At 39.0% G+C, this 27,993-nt stretch overlaps 2 protein-coding genes across 3 annotated transcripts; one reads left to right on the forward strand and one right to left on the reverse strand.

Moving 5' to 3' along the window:
• Positions 1–4,345: 4,345 nt before the first annotated feature.
• On the forward strand, positions 4,346–27,969 carry LOC131929297 (putative RNA-binding protein 18). 2 transcript variants are annotated; one of them, XR_009383945.1, is made up of 7 exons: positions 4,346–4,512; positions 21,603–21,814; positions 22,217–22,343; positions 23,164–23,250; positions 24,082–24,206; positions 26,980–27,334; positions 27,455–27,969. XR_009383945.1 is itself a non-coding variant. In XM_059285388.1 (6 exons), exons 2-6 carry the CDS (start codon positions 21,660–21,662, stop codon positions 27,173–27,175), a joined length of 690 nt encoding a protein of 229 aa, XP_059141371.1. In that variant the 5' UTR covers positions 4,346–4,512; positions 21,603–21,659; the 3' UTR covers positions 27,176–27,969. The 2 variants fall into 2 exon arrangements, 1 of the variants encoding a protein (XP_059141371.1); XM_059285388.1 differs by having other exon boundaries at positions 26,980–27,969.
• LOC131929296 (alpha-crystallin B chain) lies at positions 7,648–18,738 on the reverse strand. The gene is made up of 6 exons (XM_059285387.1): positions 18,641–18,738; positions 17,338–17,539; positions 17,072–17,256; positions 14,861–14,982; positions 12,646–12,733; positions 7,648–8,388 (listed from the first exon to the last, which is right to left on the reverse strand). The coding sequence occupies exons 2-6, from the start codon at positions 17,525–17,527 to the stop codon at positions 8,269–8,271; spliced, it is 705 nt and encodes a 234-aa protein (XP_059141370.1). The 5' UTR covers positions 17,528–17,539; positions 18,641–18,738; the 3' UTR covers positions 7,648–8,268.
• Positions 27,970–27,993: the final 24 nt, after the last annotated feature.

Here is a 27,993-nt window from a genome sequence, read left to right on the forward strand (position 1 = left end):
TGGGGTGGATCTGTGTATGTGTGAATATTTAACGAATTTAAAATAATGGGGAAATCAAAATATGACGTCAAAAACATACGATATGTACCCCTCCATCAGAAGCGTGTGGTGGGATGAAAAAAGTGACACTGATACTATAGCTTTTCAAAAAAATTATTACCTTATTATTGGTACATACTTTGGTGATAGAAGAAAATTACTCAATTGAATCATACCTATCTTTGCTATGATGATTAAGTCTAAAAGCTACAGAGCTAAAAGATATAGTTTATATCACACCGACTCTCAATATTTTGCTCATATGTGATAACACTTTTAAAAACAAGTTTGTCGTATCGTCTCGATACAAACTTACCCCACCCAATTCATTAAACGAAAGTTAGCAACCATTGTTATATTCTTATATCAGCAAATATGTAATTTTTGCTTTAGATGTTAACGTTATTATAATGAGTGTGAATAAGTTGTATACTGTGGTAAAATGGTAGTTAATGTTTGATAGTTTCAGGGAAAAAATACTTATAAAACATCAAAATAGAAAAGTCTAAAGATGTGATGAATTCTGGACTTTAAATGAATTCTCATGATCACTTTCCCATAGTTTTTACATTAGTTTAACATCATAACGAAAAGTCTTTTAAAAAGTCTACAATTCACCTATTATCTTTGTCATGTTGCCGTCTATGTTGTTTTTCATCGTGCTTATAGAAGGAAATGAAGAACCTAGATGCTGCTTCTTGCTCTTTTTCTACTTCGTCTGTAGCGGCGAAGTAACTCGCGGGTCAGGGACCCTGACAAGGTCCGGTTACCTGGCTCGGGAGGTACCGGTGTCATCGTCTCCACCATTGGCGTGGTCCTGGCATTCTGGCCTTGGCTCGCAAATATCTGAAGGAACGGACATCAAACACTTACCCGAGTCTGATAAGGTGTGGTGCGTGTTGACAGAGACATGCTTTCAACCATGTGAATCTATCCTGGGTTTTTTTCCTCCGGGGGTAGAACTTATTGATCCCGTCCTCATTCCCCTTGTTAACGTTAGTTAAAAGTAAAGTGTAAGGACCACGGACCAAATGCGGGAATGTTGACTTTCAGACCCAGACTACCGTACCTTTTGCTTTATGCTCCATGCGGACCAAGATTCTAGATACCAGATCATCTTAGTTCAAAACCGTCAACCAAAACACTTGCCGAACCACAGTTTCCAGAAACGCGTGGAAGTGTATCCTCAGGTAATATGGCGTTGAATTTCCCTTTTCGGATCCCTACCCCCGATCATCCACCAACTTGTAGACACCATATTGAAAGCACGGGAGTTGTGGTCTATTTGGTGCGCGGACCTTTGACCACAGGTGCTTTGACCATAGGTGGTTTGACCATAGGGCGTTTGACCACCGCGGACCTTTGACCATAGGGGCTTTGACCATAGGGGGTTTGACCACAGCGGGCCTTTGACCATAGCGGTGCTTTGACCATAGGGGGTTTGATCATAGGGCGTTTGACCATAGGGGGTTTGACCACAGGTGTTTTCTCAGCAGAGGGTCTTTGATCACAGGTGGTCTATCAACTGGTGTTTGATCACAAGCGCTGTGTCCAGCTTTGATCATAGATGTGATACAATTAACACGATTTTATACAAGTTTCCTGAGAGTACGTTAATAGAAATTAACATGTATTTAAAAAAAAAAGCCAAGAACTATATTTTAGTCTCCACATATAGGCTGGTGCTAGGCCTCATAGATTTATTTTAAATATAAATGAAACACAAATAATGCGACATATAACAAGTTTCACAAATAAATAATGTAGAAGTACTTGAAAATACATAGCATATATAAAAGATAAAATGATAAAAAAAACTTGCCAACAATATAGTCAAAGATGTAATACATAAAATGGTTAACTAAATGACAGATGTGCTATAGCACGCAAATATGTCAGTATATCTGTTTGACCATATTATTACATCCTGTCGAAATTTAAAATATAATTTAGCAACTTTTAAAATAAATCCTTACCATATATGGACAGCATTGGACAAACCACCTGAGATCAAAGACCCTATGTGGACAAAACACCTGAGATCAAAGACCCTATGTGGACAAAACACCTGTGATCAAAGCCGGACACAGCGCTTTTGATCAAACACCAGTTGATAGACCACCTGTGATCAAAGACCCTCTGCTGAGAAAACACATGTGGTCAAACCCCCTATGGTCAAACCCCCTATGATCAAACCCCCTATGGTCAAAGCACCGCTATGGTCAAAGGTCCGCTGTGGTCAAACCCCCTATGGTCAAAGCCCCTATGGTCAAAGCTCCGCTGTGGTCAAACCCCCTATGGTCAAACCCCCTATGGTCAAAGCACCTGTGGTCAAAGGTCCTAGGACCGTCTATTTGGACCAGGTCAGAGGCGTAGCGACCCTTCCCGGCGCCCGGGGACAAACTTTCAATTTGCACCCCCTCAACCTTTCAATTTATTTTTCCAACCCATTTTGGCGCCCCCTAAGGTCGGCGCCCGGGGACATATGTCCCCCCCCCCCCTCGCTACGCTACTGGACCAGGTTACTCAGCAACAAAGAGAGAAGAGAGAGGATCAACTGAGTAACCAGAGTTTCTTCCGAACGAAATGGAATTTATATAGGAAATATATACTTTTAACAGCGTCCGACCGCCCCCCCCCCCACCCCGAAAATTTTAGTCCGCCCCCCCCCCCCACCCCCGAAGAGAAAAGTCTGGAAGAAACACTGTAACTGAGATGGAATTTATATAGAAAATACATACTTTTAACAGCGTCCCCCCCCCCCCACCTTAGAAAATTTTTGTCCGCCCTCCCCCCTCCCCCCAGAGAAAAAAATCTGGAAGAAACAACACTGTAACTGAGATGACTGATGCAGCATCACTGTCTGTTTTAAGGTTATTAGATGATTATTTAGGTACACATGTAGAGTTTTGTCTCGGTGATCATTGTTGTCTATTGAAATAATAAAAAAAAAATAAACATTTTAATAAAAAGTCTAGTGACAATTTAAGCGCAATAATTATTTCCTTAATTAATTTTTTTTGTGACCGAACGAAAGGATATTTTTGAAAACTTTCTTCGGCAATATTGTTCTAAATTATGGCAGGAATCGATTGGTAAATGTTTCAAGTCGCTAAGTGGTCTGGTTGCCGAGATATGGGCCAAAAACTGCATTTTTAAAAAGTTTTTTTCGGCTTTTCCGGGAAATCCAGGAAGGAATTCCAGGAATTTTTTTGGCCCACAATCATCCTGGGAACTTGCTTAACATATTTGCATTTGGAACTAGTCCTCGATATTGCTTCGTTGAGGAGGAGATACGACTTAAAGCTGCGGACACACATCCTTCTATCCTTGACGAGTTAATAATCGCAATTGTCCGTATGGAAATTGCGCTAAAAAAGATTTAGATTAGGCCTACATGCATACACATTTTACTATATAGGCCTAGACGGCTACAGTAGTAAAGGAATCAGGAAAGAGGTTGATGTTTATGCTACAATCTAGTTCATATTTATACTCGTACAAATTTAATTTAGAAATAATCGGGGAAAACACAGATGTAAGAAAGACTTTTACTAGAACTAACACTATTATAACATTTCTCTATCACCCCAAGGGTCGTAAATAAATGACGTCTCGCGACCAGCTGGTGTAAAAGATTAGGGGGGGGGGAGCTTTTTGTGATTAAATTCTACAATAGAAGCGGATTCAATAGATGTAGCTTTATAGGGGCTGTCCGTAAATAATGTCACTTTTTATGACCCATTTACTTCACCCTTATAAAATGACGTCGTAATTCAGCATTAACCCTATTGTTTTTTAAAAGAGTTTGGTTTTCGAAAATATTAACTATGCTGGTTTAAGATACAGTAGGTCTATAATGAAAATATTAATTATGATGTAGATCTATAGAAATAAAGTACGAAATAACTTTAAAAAAATTCCTTTTTAAGATGTAAAATTGTGAAAATGTAAAAGACACCCCCACCCACTTATGTGTGACATAATGGACGAGCGAATAGGTCTAAGTTATATCTTTTATGTAGATCTACATGAGATTTTTAATATGTCCATTTGCTGGCATTTTGGGTCTACATTTTTTGTGTGACATGCGTCGACTGGAGGGTGGAGGTTTAAAAAATCTAACATAACTTGATGTAAGATGGACGAGTTCATTCCCCCATTGTCTTTGATTTTTTAAAAAGTAAACTTATAGACCACATTTAATTTCTTTGTTAAATAAATATTATTAGTTGGAAGCTTGTAAAATTTTTAAAAACATTTTATTTGTTTCGGTATTTAGTGAAACCTCGTTTGTTGTTAGATAGCGATTGTTTATTTGATTTTAGCCATTGTTGACAAATTTACTTACAACAAGAATCTAGTCTAGATCTCTAGAAGTAATTTAATGTTTAACTTGTGGCCTGATTACCTGACTCCAAGAAAGAAGTAAACTTGGCGAAAACTCAGATTTTTCAATAAGAGATTATCATTGTAAGTATAATCCGGGGTACCAATCCGATAATCTATGTCTGTCCACTGTCCAGTCATATTTTCAATCTAGATTAGGTTTAATTATGGATTTTTTAAAATAAAATATTCTGTTATTTCAAATACACTATTAAGTTCCTTACCCCTTAAGAGAACATTTGACACCACATTTAAATATCTAGCTTACTCAGTTGACGAGAAAAGAGAGAATTTTAAAATTTGTCTAGAATGGAAAATGAATGACAAAACCCACGTTCTCGATCCCTGCCGGCATGGCATGACGTCGTGAACTGGTGTGCACAAGTTTTTTAAGGGGTGTGTCAACTTAGGTTATTTACTCACCGGAAAATAACAAAAAAAAAACCAACTGATTTATAATAAAGCTAGATCTAGTTATTTATTAAATTGGTAAAGGAAAATGTACATTACAAATTCTACTCTACATGTTATTCATACCATTTTTTATGAAATAATGAACACTTGCATAACTCAAATTACCATAAAAAATATTTTTATTTCAAATTCTAATTTTATTAAATATGCTTAAAATAATATGATTGTTATGATAGTCTATAAATACAAGAAATAGGCCTAACTCAATTCACATTATATTGAGTCAACAGTGTGGAAGCTGAAGTTCATACACGGTATTAGTGTCTTTTTTTTTTACATTACATTTTTTTTCATATTGAAAACGTGACGTGTAATTTTTTTTTTAATAAAATCTCCAAACATCGTCACTCGCGTGATTGCTTGCTTATGTTTACTATCCCGCGGGTGAAAAATCCCACCACGGTCGAGGGGTCACTGTGCGGTCAGCAGGCCTGTAGTACACGTCATAGAATGAACACGCGTACTCGAGATCGTCGGTGTCTTCACTTCTCTCTCTCTCTTTCCCCCCCCCCCCCCCTTCTTCAAGCAAATTATAATAGAGTAGAGCCGAATGGATACAAAACTAACGTTACTAAGACTAATTTTAAAACTTAGCTTAATTTTTTTTGTCTACTCTCTTAAAAGATAAAGCAAATGTAGTTTAATGTAGTAAGGTAAAGTAATTTAAATATTCAATATCAACTTGAAGTCGATCTATCTTGATAAAATCTGTCAAGAAAAAAAAACGATAAAAGATCTCCACCCTGAACTTAAACCAATTGTAATTTTAACAGACGAAAATGATGCTCGCGCACATTTTTTTTTAACTAGATCTACGTCTAGCTTTAAAAATAATAAACACATAAACGCTTAAAATGCCCGTAAACAGATTATTTAGCGCCAAAAAAAAAAAGGCCGCTGAACAAGCATTGTTTAAAATACGCAGCAATGAAAAAGGCTAACGGCCTATCAAATAACTCTAAAAATCGCCCGAAATTAGGCCTAGCTCTGAAAAAGGCCACTGAACGAGCATCACTGATTATATAAACGAATAGGCCACGCAGCGTTGACGAGGTTAACCACCGGTCACGAATTAAATTCAACGCAGCTAGTGTCGGCCCACAGTGAAGAAAAAAAATCAATATAGGCCATATTTTAATAAAATTACTAATACAATAATAATTTCCACAATTTTACTTTTTCTGCACACGCTGCAGTTGAATTATAATTAAAATACTAGACTTAAAGGTTCATTCCGCAAAAAACAAAAACTAGTTGTTTCTGTGAGGTAACTAGCGTAACAATGACGTCACGATAGTAAACAACGCGGACAGAAATTTCTGCATTGGTACCTCATCCTCATATTCGATTTTTAAAAAATGTATCAACATATCTGTAATTAATCATTATAAATATCTCAATTATATATTTCTGCATTTGTACCAGGGGGTTTCGACCATGTACTGGGCCGTTTAAGGCGGCAGTTCAGTTTTTCCCAAGAGTACTCGACAAAAATAGCGTGTATTAATTAAAACCACGTATCTCGTGAATATTTCGAACATTTTAAGGCATGGCGTCCATTTAGTTAGCATCTCACATTAAAATAATGATGAGATTTTGCGATATTAGCAGTTTTTTCATTTGTCGTGTAACGGACCCCTAAAAAAAACGAAAAAAAACGCAAAAAACGACGAGTGACGTTTCAGGGTCAGAGGTCATCCCGCCATCTCAGCCAGGAGACGATCTAACTAGATCGAACTAGAATCTAGAATACTAGATTCTAGACTAGATCTAGATCTAGATCTAGTAAAAGAAAAGTTAAAGTTAATGTTAACTGTTAATTTCCGAAATTCTGTGATACTAACAGCACTAACACAGTGTCACTGATACTGATAGACTTAGACTGAGTGATAGAAAGTTTAAAGATAGATTTAGTCTGATCTAGATCTAGAATTTTAGAGAAAGAGATCTAGGCCAGGCCTAGCCTCCTAAGACTAAGAAATCAAATGAATGCTAAGATTTAAAAATCTAGCGCTAGCTGGATCGTCTCAGAATCTAGAATCTCAAAGATTTAATTTATTTAAAGATTTTTTAGATATAAATCTAGATCTATATCTAACTTAAAAAAATAAAACTCGAAAGAATGTGTGTAAAACTCTATTTACTATTTTAGCTTATTGAGAAAGGGGCCTATTGTATTTTATTCCCCACTTCACGTTCACCTCCAGTTGAGCGTATTTTATTATAAACACAACAGAAACACACATTCCTAGCAGGTCAAATTAAAAAGATGAATTTAAAATAATCAACAAATTCAGTTATGAGATCTGCTCACATGCCATGTTGACAAAGCGACCTATTCTGGCGCGAGCTGAACTATCAATATAATTTTTTTCCCTGACCACCACCCCCCTAATTATATATAGATATTCTTATTGTCAAAAAATGCTCCCCCCATTCTGAAAGATCTGGGCACTTTTTACAAGTCACTGTCCCTTTACCTTTTTATTTTGGTGTCACATATGTGATGTAGAGAATGAGTTGTAAGCCAAGTAAACAGAAGGAAGTGACTAATTGCTTCATATATTCTGGGTTAACTTTCTTTGCTTAGGTTATTCATCATTAATCTAACATTTAACATAAACAGCAGGAAATTTATTTAACATGCGATTAGGTCAAGTATTCTGGCCATATGTTATTAGTTAATTTGTAGACTTATTTTAGATAATAATTTAGTTCAAGCACATACAATATTGGATGGTTTCAAATGTTTATTCATATTTTAATACAAACCTTAATGCACACATGAAAATGAGTGATTGTAATACATGTTTTTAAAAGTTTGGAAGTTTGGAACATAAATTTAACCCTTTTTTAAGCACAGAGCTGTTTTATACAATTTTCTTTACTAATGCATGTAAATTAAGTGACACGGAAAGTTTTAGAACTCATACTTCAAATGGGTAAGATTTGACGTAAAGGGGTAGAAGCTGGATTTGTGACTGTAACAGTAATCTTTAAACATAATTATACAATGTCTTGATAGTTCCAAACAAATTATTGTATATCTACTTATATAAATTTAATATTGCAACATTCAATAGAAGAAACCATTTAAGATGGTTTATTTATGTAAAATTCCAAAACATATTTCTACCAACAATAAAGGCTGCATTTATTCATGTATGTGGTATTTCAGCTCTTGAGAATTATTTATTGTCTTTTACAAATTTATTTGCATAAAGTTCATAAAGTAAATAAAAAAAAAATGGTTTGAGTTGTATATTATAGAGGCAAAGATGAAGTCTTTTTTAATATTATAAAGTAGCAGTTCTTGTTGGCTGTCTTAGCCAGGTGTTTGGTGGTGTAAGATGGCCAGCTGGCATGTTACTCATGTTTTATAGGGATCAGCTTATCCTTATGTCCATCAGTAATGGGCAGTGGGGCTTCAATGGTCAGTATCCCATCACGACTTAGCTTGGATGTCAAGGTCTCTGGGTTCAGCTCCTATGACAGAGAAAACTCTCAATCAGATTTTTTTTTCAACAAGTGCCTCATTAAATATTGATGTTTGATTGGTGGAGTGAGTGATTACTGACCCCATGAACCTTGAGTTCTGATGCCAAGAATAAGTGTCTAGGAGCTCCCTAGGTGCCTATGTTAAATCAGGGGAAATAAATGCCACTGGTGCAATGTATTGACCACATCTGCCCCAGTTATTATCTCCCCTGTCCTTTGTAACAGATTAACTCTATTGTGTCTTTAGTTGGGATAAGGTCTCTGGAACAGATTAACTCTATTGTCTTAAGTTGGGGATAAGGTCTCTGTAGCGGATTAACTCTATTGTCTTTAGTTGGGGATAAGGTCTCTGGAACAGATTAACTCTATTGTCTTTAGTTGGGGATAAGGTCTCTGGAACAGATTAACTCTATTGTCTTTAGTTGGGGATAAGGTCTCCGGAACAGATTAACTCTATTGTCTTTAGTTGGGGATAAGGTCTCCGGAACAGATTAACTCTATTGTCTTTAGTTGGGGATAATGTCTCTGGAACAGATTAACTCTATTGTCTTTAGTTGGGGATAAGGTCTCTGGAACAGATTATCTCTATTGTCTTTAGTTGGGGATAAAGTCTCTGGAACAGATTATCTCTATTGTCTTTAGTTGGGGATAAAGTCTCTGGAACAGATTGACTCTATTGTCTTTAGTTGGGCATAATGTCTCCAGTGTGTACTAACCATAGGTAATGAACTTCATTTTTTTTAGGTAACTAGCACCTTCTGCCCAACCTGAATAACATATGACCTTACTTTGTTAGCACTGTAAAAAATTGACTTAGATAACCTATGTATAGCACATGACCTTACTTCTGATTGTAGTATCAACCCCCCTCCGTACATGACCTTCCTGTATGAGACATGACCTAACTTTTGCTAGTACTACCACCCCCTCTGTATAGCACATGACCTAACCTTCAGTAACACTACCCTCCCCCTCTATAGTACATGACCTTACCTTCAGTAACACCACCCTCCCCCCTCTGTATAGTACATGACCTTACCTTCACAGGGATGTGACCAGACCAGAAAAAAAAATTAGGAAATTTTCTTCGGATAATATCTCAATATGTTTATCTACTTTTTATCGCAGTTAAGCAGCTTCATACTGTTACTGTACTAATTAATTGTTTAATGAAGTTAATATTTTAAATACAAGAAGTTTATGTTACTCTAAAAAAACATTGAAAGTCTTGTCTAATTGCAATTTAATGTTTACATTATAAACAACTTTTTAAAAATTACAATGTAACTAAAGTAGCAATTAAGTTTTATTTTACCATTAAGCTAATTTAAACTGTACTAATCTAGTGTAGATTCTAGATGTACTCCTGTTTTCAATTTTTAAATAGGGGACCTAATGCCTTATATTCTTTTAAAGATTGGATTGGTAAAAATATTTGTCTTCAACTGTAAAGATCCTAGATTAAGATTAGTTACAAGTTGAGTTTTAGGTTCATATGATGCAAAAATGCAATGGACCAGGTTAGCTAAAATTAGAAAGGGTCTGACGTGTGAACCAAAGTTAATCATTATGATAGCCAAGCCATATCGATATTAATGTATTTTGGAATAGCTGTAAATTGTTAGGGGTCATCCACGTTTTTTTAAATGATATTTACCTCCCCTCTCTCCTACAAAAGCCAGACTCCCCCCCCCCCCACCCCATAATGACGTCACACCTCAGCCAACAAATGCTCCCCCCTCCTCGAAATTAATTTGAATTTTTTTTTAAAACATCGATTTTTTCTAAAATATTGACTGAGGTCAACCAACATAGGGTACTTTCAGAGCCGGCGTTAGGGGGTGGCAAACGGGGCGGTCGCCCTAGGCCCCGCGCTTGAAGGGGCCCCGCGCTTGAAGGGGCCCCGCGCTTGAAGGGGCCCCGCGCTTCAGCACTGTCATTGTTATCTGAATTAGTTTGTAAACTTATATAGTTGTTGCTGAATTCAATTGGGAAAAACTAAATGGTCGAATGCCGACGTTGTTGATTGTTATAACTGAGGCCACGGTTGGTGTTGGTGAGTTATCGCCCACCTGAACTGGGAAAGGCCGTAATTCGATACAAAAACAGTGTCTGACCTCCCCTTTCTGTTGGGTACGGTCTCCTCGCATTTGACCTGAGCTGACTAGAGATAGTTGGAGATAGTTGGACGTGAATCAGCCCCCGACCTGGCATGGGATGTAAATTTGGGAAACACGTAAAGTGATACCGATGATGACGTCCTAGTATTAGTGAGCAGACGGGATGCCTGTAGTATACAGTTAGTGACCCGATGAACGCTAGTCCTAACTTTCTTGTTGTAGATGTCGTATATGTAGGCCTACTTGTCTTGGTATGACAAAATTAACATTCAGTTGCGTGCAGAGGGGTGGGAAGAGGGCTACGAGGGGGGGGGGGGGCCTTAGGATCTATATCAAGGGGCATTAGACAGAGTGATTTATTATTATTTTTTTGGAAGAAAGTTAAAAGTGATTTGGTATGAATTACATAACTGTCAAAAGTGATTTAATATCTTAGCAAGGAAAAAAAAAACTAAGAACATTGGGTTAAAACGTGGGAGAGGTAAACATCTGTCTTATAGACTCCAAAACAATTATGTGTTATTATGTGTGTATGCATATTATATAGGACTATACACACACACCCACGCACACACACGCACACACATGTATGTATATATATATATATATATATATATATATATATATATATATATATATATATATATATATATATATATATATATATATATATATATATATATATATATATATATATATATATATATATATATATATATATATATATAATGGAAATAAAGCAGGCCTTGCGCGGATGGTTGGCCCTAGGCCCCGCGTGTTCCTAACGCCGGCTCTGGGTACTTTATTCAATTTCTATTACAATATTTTACAACAGTTTTCTAATAGCGGCTAAAATGCAGTTGTTTCTAACATTACTTTTTTTAAAATACAAGAATATGACGTTACACTATCTTACCAGTGTGACGTTATTAATGGAAGACCCCTTTTTAAAAACAGTCTGAACGTATTTTTTCTTCCACAAACAAGACACGGTCGTAGTCACGTTGAGTTTAGTATTTTGTTTTAATCTGTAGGCCTACGAAGCATACGAATTGCAGAAACAGCTATTTCCACCAGCAGTACCGAACACGTGCTTGGGGTCAAGGTGAGGTCACAAGAGCCACCGTTGCTACGAGGTGGGGCGGGTAGTCTAGTCCTCATAGTCACCCTTTGCAAGGATTTCAATATTCATTTGAGATTGCGAAATAAAATAAAATCAGAGAGAAACTCTAGATTTAGGCGGGTTAAAATACCGATAAGTAAATTAGGCTATATCGATAGCTAGATTAGCAGGCTTAAGAGATGTAAGATTCATTTGAATAACTGCATTATTTTAGATTACCTTTTCCCGTGTAGTTGATAAATAGTTAACTGAAAATATCAGCGGAAAATTTGGACTAAAAAAGTGTGCTTTGAAAATTCCGCCGAAATTCCGAATCTTATTCTTAATCTACATTTAATCTTGATCTAGCACCGTCAGACCTAGCGCAATCGACCAATCGAAAAGAAATGCGCATATTCGAGTGTCCGTTTGACCTAAGTACAGTAATTGTCGATTTAATTACGAATAAGTGGAATGAGCAAATCGGCTCTTTCCGTAGAAGACATTTCCGTTTTTTTTCCGAATGTTTAAAACTTCGTAAAAAATCGACAAAAATTGGAACTCGGCGGAAAAATTCGGCGAAAATTAAATCAGCGGAGGAAAATCGCAACTGAAACGGAAAAATCGGATTTCCGCTAAAATTCGGAAAAGTCACATCCCTGCCTTCAGTAACACCACCTCCCCCTCTGTATAACACATGACCTAACCTTCAGTAACACTACCCTCCCCCTCTGTATAACACATGACCTAACCTTCAGTAACACTACCCTCCCCCTCTGTATAACACATGACCTAACCTTCAGTAACACTACCCTCCCCCTCTGTATAACACATGACCTAACCTTCAGTAACACTACCCTCCCCCTCTGTATAACACATGACCTAACCTTCAGTAACACTACCCTCCCCCTCTGTATAACACATGACCTAACCTTCAGTAACACTACCCTCCCCCTCTGTATAACACATGACCTAACCTTCAGTAACACTACCCTCCCCCCTCTGTATAGTACATGACCTCACCTTCGGTAGCACATATTGACGATGATATTCCTTGTGTAAAGATTTGCCATCTGTGCTCTCGTCATGCTTGGCGTGAATTGTCAGCTGGCTAGTAGATATGTAGATAGATTAGAAACACATAGTTAGATGGACATCAACCTCCATAACTAGATCTATAAATGGTCAGCTGGCTAGTAGATATGTAGATAGGTTAGAAACACATAGTTAGATGGACATCAACCTCCATAACTAGATCTATAAATGGTCAGCTGGCTAGTAGATATGTAGATAGGTTAGAAACACATAGTTAGATGGACATCAACCTCCATAACTAGATCTATAAATCGTCAGCTGGCTGGTAGATTTGTAGATAGATTAGAAACACATAGACGGACATCAACCTCCATAACTAGATCTATAAATGGTCAGTTGGCTAGTAGATATGTAGAGAGATTAGAAACACATAGTTAGATGGACATCAACCTCCATAAGTAGATCTATAAATGGTCAGTTGGCTAGTAGATATGTAGAGAGATTAGAAACACATAGTTAGATGGACATCAACCTACATAACTAGATCTATAAATGGTCAGCTAGCTAGTAGATATGTAGATAGATTAGAAACACATAGTTAGATGGACACCAACCTCCATAACTAGATCTATAAATGGTCAGCTGGCTAGTAGATATGTAGATAGATTAGAAACTCATAGTTAGATGGACATCAACCTCCATAACTAGATCTATAAATGGTCAGTTGGCTAGTAGATATGTAGATAGATTAGAAACTCATAGTTAGATGGACATCAACCTCCATAACTAGATCTATAAATGGTCAGCTGGCTAGTAGATATGTAGATAGATTAGAAACACAGTTGGATGGACATCAACCTCCATAACTAGATCTATAAATGGTCAGCTGGCTAGTAGATATGTAGAGAGATTAGAAACACATAGACGGACATCAACCTCCATAACTAGATCTATAAATGGTCAGTTGGCTAGTAGATATGTAGAGAGATTAGAAACACATAGTAAGATGGACATCAACCTCCATAACTAGATCTATAAATGGTCAGCTAGCTAGTAGATATGTAGATAGATTAGAAACACATAGACGGACATCAACCTCCATAACTAGATCTATAAATGGTCAGCTGGCTAGTAGATATGTAGATAGATTAGAAACACATAGACGGACATCAACCTCCATAACTAGATCTATAAATGGTCAGCTGGCTAGTAGATATGTAGATAGATTAGAAACACATAGTTAGATGGACATCAACCTCCATAACTAGATCTATAAATGGTCAGCTGGCTAGTAGATATGTAGATAGATTAGAAACACATAGTTAGATGGACATCGACCTCCATAAGTAGATCTATAAATGGTCAGTTGGCTAGTAGATATGTAGAGAGATTAGAAACACATAGTTAGATGGACATCAACCTACATAACTAGATCTATAAATGGTCAGCTAGCTAGTAGATATGTAGATAGATTAGAAACACATAGTTAGATGGACACCAACCTCCATAACTAGATCTATAAATGGTCAGCTGGCTAGTAGATATGTAGAAAGATTAGAAACACAGATGGACATCAACCTCCATAACTAGATCTATAAATGGTCAGCTGGCTAGTAGATATGTAGATAGATTAGAAACACATAGACGGACATCAACCTCCATAACTAGATCTATAAATGGTCAGCTGGCTAGTAGATATGTAGATAGATTAGAAACACATAGTAAGATGGACATCAACCTCCATAACTAGATCTATAAATGGTCAGCTGGCTAGTAGATATGTAGATAGATTATAAACACATAGTAAGATGGACATCAACCTCCATAACTAGATCTATATTTGTACAAAAAAAAATTACATTGTTTTAAAATTTATTTCTATGATATTCAATATGCTACGTTACAAGACCCCCCCCCTCCGTGTTTCTCCCAGAAATTTTTCTCCAAGGGTAGGGGGTGTGACGAACTTTAATTTCTGGGGCGGGGGGGGGGGGGGGGGGACTAAAATTTCCGAGGGCGACGACAGTATATGTTTTCTATGTACATTATTTTTCTCCATTTCATTCGGGGGAGGGGGGGGGGGGAGAGATGCCTTAATGAAACGCTTCACCATAACCTAACCCCTCCTCCTTTACATTATTTTCGGACGGTAGCCCGTCACAATTACGTACTAGTGTGTTGTAGGACAACTACGATGACGTACTTGCCAAGAGTCTTGACGAAAATCTCTTCCGGCCTGAACTGTCTGACGTCAAACTGTAACCGGAAGACGTTGTGTCCAGACGACACGTCATGGTACACGGGGTTGTCCAGGAAAAAATTCTCCTGTGGTGTAAACATAAGAATTGTATACAAGTTATACATACATTATGGTGGCATTTTTGTGGAGACATAGCGACATTTTCGTCTATCGTGAAGTCTTATTGTAGATTTAATACATTATGGCCGTTATACTTTCGAAAAATATTTTTTTAGACATAGATATCTGAACTGTTATTTAAAAATAGCTTAAAGGTTGATGCTGCCCTGTCTAAGTTTTGAAGGGGAGTAACTCTTAATTTACCGTTGCTTTTTATTTGATGTGTTGCATTCCTTAGGTGTTACTTTTTAAAGGGCCACTTATAAGGTACCTGACCTTACTTTTGGTAGAAATACCACCCGCCTCGGTATAGCACATGATCTATCAGGGTTTAGATATAATGGTTTTGAAATCTCGAAATATTATTAAGCCCCCCCCCCCCTTTGTAAAACAAATTCCGCTTTTTTTCCTAAGTGGTCGGTAACATCTTGGTTAGTGCTTTAATTTACTTTTTAACTCACGTATTCTCTGATCTACAACACCTTAAACCTCCATCTCTATCACCATCAACACTTTAATCCTTTCACCCACGCCCTTTATCCAATTCTCAATAAGTTCCCTTCCCCCCCCCCCTCTAATCGGTCTTATTCAGCACCCTAATCTTCTACCCCCTTTTGCCAACAGCACCTTAATCTTCCACCCCTTTTGCCAACAGCACCTTAATCTTCCATCCCTCTGACCAACAGCACCTTAATCTTCCATCCCTCTGACCAACAGCACCTTAATCTTCCACCCCTCTGACCAACAGCACCTTAATCTTCCACCCCTCTGACCAACCGCACCTTAATCTTCCACCCCTCTGACCAACAGCACCTTAATCTTCCACCCCTCTGACCAACAGCACCTTAATCTTCCAGCCCTCTGACCAACCGCACCTTAATCTTCCACCCCTCTGACCAACAGCACCTTAATCCAAAAAATTCTCACCCCCTCTCGGTGCTAGGTACCTTAATCTTACTATCCTATAATCAACAATACTGTCATCCCCCAACCTCTCCCCCGTACTTCTCCAACGCCCACCCCACCTCCCCGATATCCCCTGTACCTTAACCTCTCCCCCCCCCCATACCACAAGTACCTTAATCCTCCATCCCACATGCCCCCAATACCTTAATCCTCCACCCCCTCCATGTCCCCTGTACCTCTACCCTCCACCTTCCCTTTTCCATGTCCCCAGTACCTTAACCCTCCACCCCCCCTCCCCATGTCCCCAGTACCTTAACTATCCAGCCCCATGCCCCCTATACCTTAACCCCCCACCCCCATGCCCCCTGTACCTTAACCCTCCAGCCCTCTGGGTTAGAGTCCCCCTGCATCAGGTGCTGGATCTCACTGTACCTTAACCCTCCACCCCATGCCCCCAGTACCTTAACCCTCCACACCCCATGCCCCCAGTACCTTAACCCTCCACACCCCATGCCCCCTGTACCTTAACCCTCCACCTTCCCTTTTCCATGCCCCCAATACCTTAATCCTCCACCCCCTCCATGTCCCCTGTACCTCTACCCTCCACCTTCCCTTTTCCATGTCCCCAGTACCTTAACCCTCCAGCCCCCCCCCCCCCTGCCCACAGTACCTTAACCCTCCACCCCCCCCCCCCCATGCCCCCTGTACCTTAACCCTCCACCCCATGCCCCCTGTACCTTAACCCTCCACCCCATGCCCCCAGTACCTTAACCCTCCACACCCCATGCCCCCAGTACCTTAACCCTCCACACCCCATGCCCCCTGTACCTTAACCCTCCAGCCCCCCCCCTGCCCACAGTACCTTAACCCTCCACCCCCCCCATGCCCCCTGTACCTTAACCCTCCACCCCATGCCCCCTGTACCTTAACCCTCCACCCCATGCCCCCAGTACCTTAACCCTCCACCCCCTCCCCTCTGTACCTTAACCCTCCACCCCATGCCCCCAGTACCTTAACCCTACACCCCCCTCCCCCTGCCCCCAGTACCTTAACCCTCCACACCCCATGCCCCCAGTACCTTAACCCTCCACCCCCTCCCCCATGCCCCCAGTACCTTAACCCTCCACCCCCTCCCCCTGCCCCCAGTACCTTAACCCTCCAGCCCTCTGGGTTAGCATCCCCCGGCATCAGGTGCTGGATCTCACTGAACATCCGGCGCATCTCTGACGACATCCTCTGCAGCTCGTTGTCCATACTGGCCAGCTGACGCTCAGGGTTGAAGAAGCCCCTGGTCAAGGGCAGGGCACTGACCGGCATTGGGTTGGCCTGGTAAACTGGTAAAAAACATACGATAACAAGATTTCTGTACTGGCATAGTTATGGCATGTGTATATAGTACAACCCTCAGAACTTACCTGCCGTGTCTCGCATAGGATCTCTCACGTAGGTTTCTCTCGGGGCGTAGAAGGCGTTTTCTCGCGGGAACGTGGAACCTGACAGCGAGGAACCAGGGAACTGGGCGTCTCTAAAACTGGGGAAAAAGGAGTCAAAGACGTCTGGGCGGGAAGGTTCCATCGAGACGGGAACTTGTCGTTGTACCGACATGGTAGGCGACAGCTGTGGGAGGAACGGTTTGTGTTAGGGTAAATATTTACGGTTTGTGTAAGGGCGGGTACAAGTAAGGGTTAATATTTACGGTTTGTGTAAGGGCGGGTACAAATAGCAGTAAATATTTACAGTTTGTGTAAGTGCGGGTAAAGTAACGGTAAATATAGAAAGTTTGTGTAAGGGTATGCACAAGTAACGGTAAATATGTACAGTTTGTGTAAGGGCGGGTAAAGTAATGGTAAATATTTACGGTTTATGTAAGCGTAGGTACAAGTAACGGCAAATATTTACGGTTTATGTAAGGGCGGTGTCAGAGAATTACTAAATAATTTTGTTTTTAAACTTGTCTTCTGTGAGGGTGGGGATTTTATGAAGGCGGTAACGAATGAATCCAACAACACACCGTTCAAGTTCCAAATACAAAGTTCTTTATTAAAATTATAAATCAGTTCTATCTAACCAGCCTATTCTACACTCTCTACTGTTTACTACTACTACTAACTGTTCACTATACTACTAACTACACACTCCCGTGACCACTCCTAACACTATCTAACTGTTCTCTAGCTCTGCAAATTACAACCGTCTCTAACCGCTTCCTAACACCTTCTCTACTCTTCGCTAGCTACCTATCAACTCCTGGCCTATCGCTCTACTGCCCCACGCCTCAGTGGTCAGCTGACCATACCACGTGACCGGTCAGTCTCTGAATTTTCATTGGTCTACCTCTGACTAACACGCTAAAGCCTATTTCTGCTATCTACCTGGCTTCGACGCAACATTGCGTCATCACATCTTCCCTATGAATGTTGCGGGTACAAATTTTGTTGTATGACTTATTTAAAATGCAGATATTAGATACTCAAAAGCACCGTTGCTATCCTACTGAGAAACTTTGCGGACACATAATCCACCTGAAAAATTACCGACCAATTATTTTCCTGTCGTAAAAATTGCCGGGCACATTTTGAAGAGATCTTAAACATGTCTTAAACATCGTCCACCCATTTACTGGTATAAAATTGTAGTATCCACAGTATCCTATTAGAACTTTGTTCGAATTCTGCCTTCGTTTATAACTTCCACAACTTCTAGGCTAAAGAAACTTACCTGTAGTAAACTTGAGGCTACTCTACCTAATCAAACTTGTAGGCGACTGGGTTAGATCTTACACACCACTTTAATTGGGGGACGGTTAGCTGGTGACGTCACTGTCTTACTGTAGCGAATAGACCCAAATGGTGTTCGTTATTTATTTAAGCTTTTTTTTTCCCCTGAGTAAATGTTAGTCATGGGGGACGGGGAGGGTGGGTCAGTGGAAGCTTCAGGTGATGAGAACTGCTACAGCAAGTTCTAGTGCTGTTACGAGTCAGGCCGTACAGGTTTGACGCGCTGGTCGGTCGAATTCTTGCTCTCTGGTCGTGTTTTGATGCCGTCGTTTAATTAACACGGCGGTCTCAAACTGGGCGGGGCGGTTGTCAGAATCGCGGAAGGTTCAATGCAAATGTACAATATATAAGAAGAAAATACGTATAGACCTATATAATAAAAATATAATTTAAAAAAAACGGTATTGAATTCCATCATCGGATGTTTTTTTCTGTTGTTGCATTACAAAATTTTCGGTCCACAGAAGGTTTGTTAACTAGTGAAGTTTCGACCTATAGAAGGGTTTTGTTTACACGAATACGTATAAGTATGTGGGTATATATATATATATATATATATATATATATATATATATATATATATATTCATTGAGGGAGGAGTTGTTTCGATTAGTTGTGGAAGACGCAAAGATTTATTGATGTTTTAAGAGGGGGGGGGGGGGGGGGAATAAAAAGTGAAGAAACCATCGCTATAACATTAGATTAGAAAACCTGTTGGTGAAACCCACGGAACTAGGTAGTGGATCGGTCATCTCGGCCGTGATGGTTGTAGCGCCGTGTCACGTTAGAAAACCTGTTGGTGAAACCCGCTGAACTAGGTAGTGGACCGGTCATCTCGGCCGTGATGGTTGTAGCGCCGTGTCACGTTAGAAAACCTGTTGGTGAAACCCGCTGAACTAGGTAGTGGACCGGTCATCTCGGCCGTGATGGTTGTAGCGCCGTGTCACGTTAGAAAACCTGTTGGTGAAACCCACGGCACTAGGTAGTGGACCGGTCATCTCGGCCGTGATGGTTGTAGCGCCGTGTCACGTTAGAAAACCTGTTGGTGAAACCCACGGAACTAGGTAGTGGACCGGTCATCTCGGCCGTGATGGTTGTAGCGCCGTGTCACGTTAGAAAACCTGTTGGTGAAACCCACGGAACTAGGTAGTGGACCGGTCATCTCGGCCGTGATGGTTGTAGCGCCGTGTCACGTTAGAAAACCTGTTGGTGAAACCCACGGAACTAGGTAGTGGACCGGTCATCTCGGCCGTGATGGTTGTAGCGCCGTGTCACGTGATGGCCGGTGTCACGTGATGGGCACCACGCTCGACTCGGTACTTTTCCGTTAATGGGTACCAGGTGGACCATAACGTAAACTTGGCTGTAAATCTACTGTCTGATTATAATTTTATTGAATAGTTACTGTTACGTTTGATATGTTAGGGTTAGATTGTGCTAGATTTTGTCTAAACAACATTAAAAATAGCAAACAAGTAATAGGGCTATTTACCAAAGAAGCAGTAGCGTAGCGAGGGGGCGGGGGGGGGGACATATGTCCCCGGGCGCCGACCTTAGGGGGCGCCAAAATGGGTTGTAAAATAAATTGAAAGGTTGAAGGGGGTGCAAATTGAAATTTTGGGGGGGGGGGTTCAAATCGAAATCTTGAGGGGGGTGCAAATCGAAAAGTTTGTCCCCGGGCGCCGGGAAGGGTCGCTACGCCTCTGCAAAGAAGAAAAAAGAGCAGCGGAATCGTCTTAGCACTTAAAAACAGCTGGGTGAATTATTAAAAAAAAAAAAGAAATAACTTTAAAAAAGACAACTACAGTCTAAAATAAAAACAAAGAAGTAGACTGATACATTCACTTACTCACGCCAAAGGTACAGTTTCTTAATCTTATCTGTACTTTACTGTCATTCCTCTTTACATGACATTACTGCCCCCCTCCTCCTACTTGATGTACAACCCATGTTGACTCAGTGAACGTTGGTTTTACCTTGGTAGATCAAGTTTTCTTGTCGCTACATTTTAGGCCTGGGACTACCAAATAGGTTTGGGGCTATGTTTTATGTCAGTGTCTAGAGGCTTATGCATAGGCTAGTAGCTACATATTGGATACAGGCTACATCTATATTTAATGGCTACAGTATTGGCTACATTAGTGACTGGATGGATGCCACATGGCACTAATCCGTTGAACAGGAAACACACGACTATTACATTTCCCAAGATAAGACAACTTGTATCCAATATTGCTAATAGTTGTTTGCCTATATATTGCATGTATTCCCCAATTTTTTTATTGTCTGTCACTATTTAAGCATATATAAGCTTGGCATAAAAACTAAATCTGCCCCTTCATCCTCCACATCAGCATCTCTACACACAATTAAAATAATTAACTTTAGTTATTTTATAACTATTTTTTTTTAAATTTGTTTCATAACTATTCTAACTTAAAAGAAAAATGCCTGACGTGAAGTTGTAGGTACAGAGGCCTAGTGACTCGTTCCAGCACCCGGGGCAGATTATCAATTGTGCACCCCCCCCTCCCCTCAGTCCCATTTCTATAAATAGTTATTCCTGTCTATAAACCCCCCCAGTTGAAAAGGTTTGTAGGGCTTCTTACCAGTTGCTATCCCGTAACAGTTTCTACTCTGGTGTCTCAAAATTGATATAGAAAACAGTTAATCGAGTAAATCGGTGTGTAAAGCCTTGTAGTTGTTTATTTTCGTTACTTTGTGTATAATTCAATACTTCAGCTTAAAATAGGCTTTTTCATTAAATTTTTTTCTACCCCTTTTGGCGCTCCTTTAAGGTTGGCGCCCCACTTGCCCTCCTCTAGCTACGCCACCGTGTAGGTATGACTTTAAAAATGTAAATCCTGATACCATTAAACATTGAGGTGTTTGCCTTTCCCCAGACACCTGTGAGTGATGCCCCTGTGAGGGAGGCAGGTGAACTAGGCTCGGGCAGGTAGATGTGTGAGATGACATCAGAACACCTGGACTCACCTGAGGCACCTGTCCTGACACCCACCAGCAGTGAGTTTATTGAGGTGCCGGAGGACCCCTACGCTGACGACAATGATGACAAGAGGTTGTGGATAGGCAACCTGGACACTCGGATGACGGAGTAAGTGGACGTAATAATGGTGGTCTTGGTGTGTGGATAATTTATTCATGTGCATTGGGAATGAATAGGGTTGGCTTGGATGCTACCATTATTTGTTTTGCTGTAAACATAGTATGATTAGATTTCAATAATATTGGTTTGTATTGTAAACAGTAGTAAACGTTTTGATTAGGATGTGAATATATTGTGTATTGGTTTGTTTAACTTTATAAAAATAAGATTTAAAATGATTTTGTAACTAAATAATATATCTGGTTTTGTTTAAACAAAAGTTATTAAATGAATTATAAGCCAACTATTTTAAAATACTCATCAATTGTAGAGTTTAACTTAATCATTTGTAACATACTACAATCAACTTACTGCTGTGTTGACTTACATTTATTTGTACCTACATTATAGGTTTGCTATCCTGAAGCTGGTCCAAAAGTTTGGCTCTATCAGAAAGATGGATTGTATCTATCACAAGACAGGGCCAGATAAAGGGAAGTCAAAAGGATATTGTTTTGTTAGTTTCCACACATGGGAGGTAATTCAACCAGTAGTGAAACACATTGTTGCCCATTTCTTTTTCTGTAGTGTCTATTACAGTTAGTTTACATCACAAGATTTACCTGTATTTTTCATTAGTTCACCTGAACATAATTACTTGTTATTGTCCATTAGTTCACCTAACCATATTTACCTGCATTGTCCATTAGTTCACCTAACCATATTTACCTGCATTGTCCATTAGTTCACCTGACCATATTTACCTCTATTGTCCATTAGTTCACCTGACCATACTTACATGTAATGTCCATTAGTTCACCAGATCATATTTACCTTTAATGTCCATTAGTTCACCTGACCATATTTACCTGTAATGTCCATTAGTTCACCTGACCATATTTACCTGTAATGTCCATTAGTTCACCTGACCATATTTACCTTTAATGTCCATTAGTTCACCTGACCATATTTACCTGTAATGTCCATTAGTTCACCTGACCATATTTACCTCTATTGTCCATTAGTTCACCTGACCATACTTACCTGTGTTGTCCATTAGTTCACCTGACCATACTTACATGTAATGTCCATTAGTTCACCAGACCATATTTACCTTGTTATTGTCCATTAGTTCACCTGACCATATTTACCTGTAATGTCCATTAGTTCACTTGACCATATTTACCTGTAATGTCCATTGGTTCACCTGACCATATTTACCTGTAATGTCCATTAGTTCACCTGACCATATTTACCTGTATTGTCCATTAGTTCACCTGACCATATTTACCTGTATTCTCCAGTCATACCTGCCTATATAAAACTACTTTAACCCTTTCCTCCCTGTGACTTGGCAGGCAGCAGAAAAGGCCAGGAAAACCCTGGATGGTAAAATGATTATGTCACGTATGATCTACGTCAAGTGGGCACGCAGTTCCAAACAGGTAGGAAGTGAACAAATACATCAGTTATACATGTCAAAGCTTACATTTTATGTACCAAATATTATCATTGGCTCTGTTGACGTGGGTGTATTTAAGGAGAGCTGCTCAAACCCAAGGCTAGTGGAGAGGTGTGGCTGCAGACCTTCAATCCCCAGGGGGCATAAAGGAATAAGTCTATTGACATTAAACTGTTGCTTTTACTTTTAGACCTACCATGAAATGATTAAATTCAGATTTACATCTACTGTCTATATATATAATTCTCTTCATTGGGACCATGCGAGACACCAAGACGTAAGCTTTACGGACTATATCACTACCACCCCCACCAGTCTGGTGAGCTGTTTACAATCGTTGTGACGGCTATTAGGGGTAGATAATTTAGTTTTTAAACAATTTGAAACTAAGGGCAGATAATAACATTGTCGACTGTAAACTGTCGACACAGATCGCTGCTTTCACTGAGGCGGAAGGGGGGGGGGGGGGGGGGGGGGTAAGAGGAGTGGAAAGTGAGGGTGAGGATAATCATCCTTCATTAGCTACAGATGGTGTTTTAAAGCAACATATTTTCAGTCACAGCATTGGTAGAGTCGAATTAAAAAATTATGAATTACTGAAAAATAGGAATTAAACTAAATAGCGGCGTATGCTACGTCGCGTGTCAACTCGTTTATTTTAATTACAAAGTCACACAATCAAAGTCACTAAGGATTGGTGAACTTTGATAAAATCAGACCCTTGTATGATTTAATGCAAAGGGAAACAATCCAATTTAAACACTGCCCCAGACTCCCAAGGGAGAGCACTCACAATGAATCCTTACATTTTCAGAACCCAGTAGCAGCTAAGACAGTGGCAAAATGTAAACCAAAGCCCACAGAACAGACGCCAGCCCCCTCGTTACCTCCTGTGGCAGCTGCAGCGCTGTCGTTGTCATCGTCATTAGCCATGGCCAAGTAAGTTTGTTTTAGTCACTCAGTTTTGGCCATGTAAGTTTATTTAGTCAATCATGGCCATATAGGTTTGTTTAGTCAGTCAGTTTTGGCGGTGTAAGTTTATTTAGTCAATCATGGCCATATAGGTTTGTTTAGTCAGTCAGTTTTGGCCGAGTAAGTTTATTTAGTCAGCCATGGCCAAGTAAGTTTGTTTAGTCAGTCAGTTTTGGCCATGTAAGTTTATTTAGTCAATCATGGCCAAATAAGTTTGTTTAGTCAGTCAGTTTTGGCCGAGTAAGTTTATTTAGTCAATCATGGCCAAATAAGTTTGCGTAGTCAGTCAGTTTTGGCCGAGTAAGTTTATTTAGTCAATCATGGCCAAATAAGTTTGTTTAGTCAGTCAGTTTTGGCGGTGTAAGTTTATTTAGTCAATCAAGGCCAAATAAGTTTGTTTAGTCACTCAGTTTTGGCCGTGTAAGTTTATTTAGTCAATCATGGCCAAATAAGTTTGTTTAGTCACTCAGTTTTGGTCATGTAAGTTTATTTAGTCAATCATGGCCAAATAAGTTTGTTTAGTCACTCAGTTTTGGTCATGTAAGTTTATTTAGTCAATCATGACCAAATAAGTTTGTTTAGTCAGTCAGTTTTGGCCATGTAAGTTTATTTAGTCAATCATGGCCAAATAAGTTTGTTTAGTCACTCAGTTTTGGTCATGTAAGTTTATTTAGTCAATCATGGCCAAATAAGTTTGTTTAGTCACTCAGTTTTGGTCATGTAAGTTTATTTAGTCAATCATGACCAAATAAGTTTGTTTAGTCAGTCAGTTTTGGCCATGTAAGTTTATTTAGTCAATCATGGCCAAATAAGTTTGTTTAGTCACTCAGTTTTGGTCATGTAAGTTTATTTAGTCAATCATGACCATATAGGTTTGTTTAGTCAGTCAGTTTTGGCCGTGTAAGTTTATTTAGTCAATCATGGCCAAATAAGTTTGTTTAGTCAGTCAGTTTTGGCCATGTAAGTTTATTTAGTCAATCATGGCCAAATAAGTTTGTTTAGTCACTCAGTTTTGGCCATGTAAGTTTATTTAGTCAATCATGGCCAAATGAGTTTGTTTAGTCAGTCAGTTAGGGCCGTGTAAGTTTATTTAGTCAATCATGGCCAAATAAGTTTGTTTAGTCACTCAGTTAGGGCCGTGTAAGTTTATTTAGTCAATCATGGCCAAATAAGTTTGTTTAGTCAGTCAGTTAGGGCCGTGTAAGTTTATTTAGTCAATCATGGCCAAATAGGTTTGTTTAGTCACTCAGTTTTGGTCATGTAAGTTTATTTAGTCAATCATGGCCAAATAAGTTTGTTTAGTCAGTCAGTTAGGGCCGTGTAAGTTTATTTAGTCAATCATGGCCAAATAAGTTTGTTTAGTCAGTCAGTTAGGGCCGTGTAAGTTTATTTAGTCAATCATGGCCAAATAAGTTTGTTTAGTCACTCAGTTTTGGTCATGTAAGTTTATTTAGTCAATCATGACCAAATAAGTTTGTTTAGTCAGTCAGTTTTGGCCATGTAAGTTTATTTAGTCAATCATGGCCAAATAAGTTTGTTTAGTCACTCAGTTTTGGTCATGTAAGTTTATTTAGTCAATCATGACCATATAGGTTTGTTTAGTCAGTCAGTTTTGGCCGTGTAAGTTTATTTAGTCAATCATGGCCAAATAAGTTTGTTTAGTCAGTCAGTTTTGGCCATGTAAGTTTATTTAGTCAATCATGGCCAAATAAGTTTGTTTAGTCACTCAGTTTTGGCCATGTAAGTTTATTTAGTCAATCATGGCCAAATAAGTTTGTTTAGTCAGTCAGTTAGGGCCGTGTAAGTTTATTTAGTCAATCATGGCCAAATAAGTTTGTTTAGTCACTCAGTTAGGGCAGTGTAAGTTTATTTAGTCAATCATGGCCAAATAAGTTTGTTTAGTCAGTCAGTTAGGGCCGTGTAAGTTTATTTAGTCAATCATGGCCAAATAAGTTTGTTTAGTCAGTCAGTTAGGGCCGTGTAAGTTTATTTAGTCAATCATGGTCAAATAAGTTTGTTTAGTCAGTCAGTTAGGGCCGTGTAAGTTTATTTAGTCAATCATGGCCAAATAAGTTTGTTTAGTCACTCAGTTTTGGTCATGTAAGTTTATTTAGTCAATCATGACCAAATAAGTTTGTTTAGTCAGTCAGTTTTGGCCATGTAAGTTTATTTAGTCAATCATGGCCAAATAAGTTTGTTTAGTCACTCAGTTAGGGCCGTGTAAGTTTATTTAGTCAATCATGGCCAAATAAGTTTGTTTAGTCACTCAGTTAGGGCCGTGTAAGTTTATTTAGTCAATCATGGCCAAATAAGTTTGTTTAGTCACTCAGTTAGGGCCGTGTAAGTTTATTTAGTCAATCATGGCCAAATAAGTTTGTTTAGTCAGTCAGTTAGGGCCGTGTAAGTTTATTTAGTCAATCATGGCCAAATAGGTTGTTTAGTCAGTCATAGTGAAGTTAGTTAATTTAGTTAATTTAGTTAGTCTAGTTCAAGTAAATTTGTTTTTTTTCAGTCATAATCTATTATTGCTATTTTGTCAAATTAGTCTTTAGACATTGCCACATTTATTGGAATTGTGTGGTTGTTATTTGATTTTTTTTCTTTATTAATAGTTCTGTGAAATTGAATTTCTAACTTTCTTTGAAATTAGAAGTGACAATTCTTAGAAATTAAAAGAATCTTGTGATTAGATACACGCCATTCTAACAGAAATTTCTGATGACCCCCCCCCCCCTTTCAGCACAGCAACAAAGATCGAAGCAATAGAGGCTAAGCTGCGTCTGATGGAAGAAGGGGAGAAGGACGTCAGCATTGACACCATACTTAAACCATACCCCGGGTTCAAACCCACACCCTCAGGCGTGAAAGCAAATACTCACCGGACCGCTCCCTACAGAAAGATCCAGAAAGGTGACCACAGGAAAAGGTGGAAATAATGAGTTTTGTAAATGTAGATCAGTAGATGTTTTGTGTTGTGGTAGGTCCTTGTGACTTGCGGTTACTGTATAGTTGACTTGTGAATGTTGGGGTTGATGTTATTGTGGGTATGACTTTAGAATGTGAGGTATTAATTAGATCTGACTTGATAATGGTAAGTTTATTGAAGTATGACTTGAGAATGGTAAGTTTATTGAAGTATGACTTGAGAATGGTAAGTTTATTGAGGTATGACTTGAGAATGGTAAGTTTATTGAGGTATGACTTGAGAATGGTAGGTTTATTGAGGTATGACTTGAGAATGGTAGGTTTATTGAGGTATGACTTGAGAATATTAGGTATTAATTAGATATGACTTTAGAATATTAGGTTTTATGGAGGTATATTTGTGAATGTTAGATTTGATGAAGGTATGATTTGAGAATATTAATTTCAATTTAAGAAAATTTTTAGAATGTCAGTATTAATAAAGGTATGACCTGTAAATGTCATGTCTGATGTAGATATGACATGTGAATGTCATTTTGTGAGTTTGGTTTGTAGTAACTATGACCATTGAATGTCCAGAATGATGTAGCTATGACATACGAATGTCAGAATTGAGTTAGGTTTGCCTGCTGACAGTTTGATAACTTGTTGCTACTTTGTATGATCTAGAATGTTGTTGGTCAGATGTTTTTAACTGTCATGTTTGAAATTGAGTTGATTTGTGTATTGATTTCCACATTAGTCTTCATCTTTTTGTTTTAGCGACAATGTACAGATTTAATGAATATAAAAACTTGAAAACAAATATTAGTTTCAACTGGTCATTTTT

This window comes from Physella acuta, unplaced genomic scaffold (assembly GCF_028476545.2).
Source record: "Physella acuta isolate Inbredline_101_S28 unplaced genomic scaffold, ASM2847654v3 ptg001607l, whole genome shotgun sequence".
In the NCBI taxonomy this organism is placed as follows: domain Eukaryota; kingdom Metazoa; phylum Mollusca; class Gastropoda; family Physidae; genus Physella; species Physella acuta.